At 52.2% G+C, this 5,000-nt stretch overlaps 1 protein-coding gene across 2 annotated transcripts in view; it reads left to right on the top strand.

Annotated features, from left to right (window-relative positions):
* Window positions 1–216: 216 nt before the first annotated feature.
* The window catches only part of adcy8 (adenylate cyclase 8 (brain)), a 67,316-nt gene continuing 62,532 nt past the window's right edge, over window positions 217–5,000 (top strand). For both annotated transcript variants that reach the window (XM_047332258.1, XM_035634116.2), the window contains exon 1: window positions 217–2,135. In XM_047332258.1, the coding sequence (XP_047188214.1) occupies window positions 1,068–2,135 (1,068 nt within the window). In that variant the 5' untranslated portion in view covers window positions 217–1,067. The remainder of the gene's footprint in view (window positions 2,136–5,000) is intronic.

Below are 5,000 nucleotides of genomic sequence, written 5' to 3'. Positions count from 1 at the left end.
GGGAAGAAAGAGAGGGGAGGAAGGAAGGAAGACAAGGAGGGGATCACACACACACACACACACACACTCGTGGTGACGTCAAACGCTGTATCTCGCTGACCAGCCTCACGCTCTCTCTCTGCAGATTCGCCCTTTAAAAACAGCGAGGAGGAGGAGGAAGAGGGGGAGGAGGAGGAGAGGAGGGGAGAGGAGGGGAGAGAGAGAGAGACTGTTGAACAGAGGAGGAGGCGGCTCCTCTCTCATCCTCTCTCATCCTCGCGCAGCAGCAGCATCACGGCGGATCCACACGTTGTTCGTGACTCGGAGCGCGCGTCTCGTCCTCCGCTGCTCCAGGTGTTGCGTCTCGTGTGGATGGAGAGGAGGAGCAGGAGGAGCAGCAGGAGGAGCAGGAGGAGCAGCAGGAGGAGCAGGAGCCTCGCGAGCGACAACAAGTTGATGATTCTTCTTGATTTTCTTCGTCTTGGTTTTTTTTTTTTCAGGAACAGATTCTGAAAAGGGATTTTATTTTTAATTCGGAGCTCTTTGGATTCGCCCCCTCTCCCTGGCTTCTCTGCGGCGCGTCACGGGAGACACTGGGATTACCGTGAACATCTGTTGGATTTTACATCGTGCTGAACGGATCCAGGTGTTTTGCCCAAAGACGCACGGGCCATTTCTGGGGGTTAAATAAAGAGGACCAACATAAATCCGCTCCCTGACACCGATTGCGCCCCAAAACTTCCGCCCGGTTCTTCCCACGGATCTCGGTTCCTGCGTGACGCCGCCGCGGCGCCCTGATGCTGCGGACGGTCGGCGCCCGGTGGTTCGAGCCGCTGCTCGGACGCGCCGCCCGGTGATTCTCCAGAGCGGACACGCAGTGCGCGGCGGTGGAGGTGATGATGATGATGATGATGGTGGTGGTGGTGGTGGTGATGATGGTGATGGTGGTGCGCGGCTAATCCGGTGAGATGATTTCCCACTCGAGACGGATTCATGCTCCTTCAGCGTGACGACGATGACCTCCAGCCGCGCGTCGCGCCGCGCTGCGCCCGCCGCCACCCGAGAGAGAAGCACGCGCCCCCGGTTCGATGCGCAAGAGCGGACGACGTTCCCCCAGAACCGCTGAGCTAACCTCACCAGCGGAGGACGGCAGCACACGAACCGACACGACCGATAGTGGACGGAGGCACGAAACCGGCGGCGGCGGCAACGAGCGGCGGCAAGTGATGGAGCTGTCCGAGGTCCGCTGCTCCAGCGCCAGCGAGGAGCTGTACACCATCAACAAGACGCCGAGCGGCGGCAGCAACAACAGCAGCAGCAGCAGCGGCGGCAGCGCGCGACCCAAGCGGCTGCTGTGGCAGAACGCGGTGCGGCACATCACCGAGCAGCGGTTCATCCACGAGCAGGGCGGAGGGGGAGGGGGAGGGGAGGGGGGGGCGAAGGGCATCGGGCCGGACGAGCCCTACGACCCGAGCCAGGGCGCGCGCAAGCAGTCGGCGGGGCGGACGTCGGTGGGCGACCGGCACAACAACGGCGGCACCAAGGTGTTCCCGGAGCGCGCCAGCAGCGACCTGGGCTTCCTGCAGATCGACTGCGCGCCGAGCAACTCCGACTTCTTCCTGAACTGGGGCTACACGTACCGCGGCGTCATCTTCCCGACGCTGCGCAACGCCTTCAAGTCGCGCGACCTGGAGCGGCTGTACCAGCGCTACTTCCTGGGGCAGCGGCGCAAGTCGGTGGTGGTGATGAACATCCTGGACGTGGTGACCAAGCTCACGCTGCTCGTGCTGCACCTCACGCTCGCCTCGTCGCCCATGGACCCGATCAAGGGCACGCTGCTGGGCTTCTTCACGGGCATCGAGGTGGTCATCTGTGCCTTGGTGGTGGTGCGCAAGGACACCACGTCGCACGGCTACCTGCAGTACAGCGGCGTGGTCACCTGGGTGGCCATGGCCACGCAGATCCTGGCGGCCGGGCTGGGCTACGGGCTGCTGGGCGACGGGGTGGGCTACGTGCTGTTCACGCTGTTCGCCACCTACAGCATGCTGCCGCTGCCGCTCACCTGGGCCATCATGGCCGGCCTGTTCACCTCGGGGCTCCACGTGCTGGTCCAGATGCTCATCTCCCAGAATGCACAGCAGCTGTCCACCAACCAGGTAAGCTCTCTGTGGCCTTCTGCACCTTCCCTTATCCATCCGTCCTTGTCCTCCTCCTCTTCCTCTCCTCTCCTGATTCTCTTTGAAACTTTGTTTCCAGATGTTCCCAGATGTTGTGGCTGCGTTGTTTGTGCTCCAGTCAGATCATAACAGAATAAAAATCCGGGCAGCAGCAGTTTTAATCTGCTTAAAAAATACTTAAGTCTCAGTGATGAAATGTAAGATGATCATGATGTGAGGTTTCAGCACCGGGAGCTGTCCATTACGCACTCACGCACGCACGCACACACACACACGCACACACACACACGCACACACACACACACGCACACACACACACACACACAGAGCACCCTCTCCTGGTGAACATTAAGAACCTGAAGGCTTCTCCTCTCGCTCCCAGCTCGTATGAATCCCCTCCCTCGTTCAACATGTAGTAAAAATATTCAATATTTCTTCAACTAATATATTTCCTGGAACATTTTCTCCTTTTGTTTCTTTAGTTTATGTATTTGATTTTATTAAATTCCAGCAGCTTTTATTGCAAAATTCAGTTTTTCACCTTCACGTCACCTTTGACCCCTGACATGTGACCTGTCTTGAAAAAGGTCATAACTCTCCAAAATATCTCCAAACTCTCGTCCTCTCTCTTTCCTGCAGATTGTTTTTGAGAAGCCTTCATCTGCGTTATCACTTCGCCCTTAGAATTTTAGCCGCTAGGTTGCTAACAGTCAGCGGGCGGAGCGACAGCGTCTCACCTGCGTCTCTGCGTCGGCTTCTGGTGAAGTTTCAGTTTAAGCTTCTTTTATTTTCTGTTTGTTTTTGTAAGCGTTAAATTAACCTGGGGACCCTGAACGCATCCCCTCCGGTCCTCTGACCTGCTGCTGGTCGAGGCCAAAGGTCAAAGGTTAAAGGTGATGGTGTGTTTTACTGTCGCTGCTCCAAACACTTTGACCTTTCACCATGAGGTCGTCCTGTTTCCAGAGACGTATGATATTTCCCCACATTTTTTTTTGCATTTCATTTTATTCTTCTCTTTGTTTTTATTTATGGTGCGGCAGTTTTTATGACGACAACAAATATGTAAACACGCCCACTTTTCTTCGTCCGACGTGACTGACTTTACACCTTTTCACTCAGGTAGAGCTGCAACAGCTAGTCCATGAATCCATAAGTAATCGACAACTATATTTTAATAAGCGATGAATCGGTTCAAGTAGATTTTCTGAAAAAAAGGCAAAATTCTCTAATTGTAGCTTCTTCCATGTGAATATTCTCCGGTTTCTTTGCTCCTCTGTGACAGTGAACTGAAGATCTTTGGTGTGTGGACAAAACAAGACGTCATCTCGGTGGTTTTGGGAAACGAGAAAATAATCGACAGATGAATCGATTATGACATTAATCCGTCGTAGTTGAACTCCAGAATAGTTCTTTCATCCATCGGCAGTCTTGTTGTCAGCGGTCGTTACTCCTGTGAAATGTTTTCACTCGCACACGACGGTCCGATCATGAACGTGCGTTCAGATATTTTTCTAAACTTTGGAACATTTGTCCCGGTTGGTTTTTAAAAGAGTCTGACGGTTCTGATGTCGACAGACGGACTCAACTGTCGAGCAGCAGGTTCTAGTCGAAACGTGTCGGCACAGATTCACTGGACATTACGTTAACGCACGCACGCACGCACGCACGCACGCACGCACGCACGCACGCACGCACGCACACACACACACACACACACACACACACAGTAAACGGACTCTAGTGGAGCAGACAGTTTGTGGACCAGGTGCCTCTGACTCATGAGTCGTGAGGTTCTTACTCGCCCTGCTCCGAACGCCTCGTGTTCATCAGCGTTTAACACTCCCGTGGAAACGACACCGAGCGTGCCCAGTGCGCGTCGCCGCCCCGGCCCCTCCACCGGTGTCACGCCGAATCCCCATCATGCTTCACTCCGAGCTCTCAGCTGACCCCGCGCGTGGCCGCAGAGATCACTGTGGCCGCGCCGTGTGACTCGACTTGTTGTGTAGCTCAGGGCAGATTTCCCAGCGGTTCAGTCGTCCCCCCCCCACCCCCCCGACCCCAGCAGAGGAAAGGTCAGAGGTCGAGAGCTTTAAAGAGGCGGCGGTTATCTGGATTCACAGGGCGACACTTTGCTCTGCAGCAGCGGCGGATTGTTGCAGGACTGAAACCTTCGACACAATCTGTCAGTTTTCACTCGTTCACCGCCGGGTCCCAACACTTTCCCCTTTGTTTACTCGTCTTAACTTACTTTACTCTACTTTGTTTATTCTCCAGTTTGTTTATTCTCCACTTTGTTTATTCTCCAGTTTGTTTATTCTCCAGTTTGTTTATTCTCCACTTTGTTTATTCTCCAGTTTGTTTATTCTTCAGTTTGTTTATTCTCCAGTTTGTTTATTCTCCACTTTGTTTATTCTTCAGTTTGTTTATTCTTCAATTAGTTTATTCTCCAGTTTGTTTATTCTCCACTTTGTTTATTCTCCAGTTTGTTTATTCTCCAGTTTGTTTATTCTCCACTTTGTTTATTCTCCAGTTTGTTTATTCTTCAGTTTGTTTATTCTTCAATTAGTTTATTCTCCAGTTTGTTTATTCTCCACTTTGTTTATTCTCCAGTTTGTTTATTCTTCAGTTTGTTTATTCTCCAGTTTGTTTATTCTCCACTTTGTTTATTCTCCAGTTTGTTTATTCTCCACTTTGTATATTCTCCAGTTTGTTTATTCTCCACTTTGTTTATTCTCCAGTTTGTTTATTCTCCACTTTGTTTATTCTCCACTTTGTTTATTCTCCACTTTGTTTATTCTCCACTTTGTATATTCTCCACTTTGTTTATTCTCCACTTTGTTTATT

This window comes from Scophthalmus maximus, chromosome 5, assembly GCF_022379125.1.
Source record: "Scophthalmus maximus strain ysfricsl-2021 chromosome 5, ASM2237912v1, whole genome shotgun sequence".
Lineage (NCBI taxonomy): Eukaryota > Metazoa > Chordata > Actinopteri > Pleuronectiformes > Scophthalmidae > Scophthalmus > Scophthalmus maximus.
Note: the sequence above shows the minus strand (reverse complement) of the source record. Positions and strands in the feature narration are given on the sequence as shown.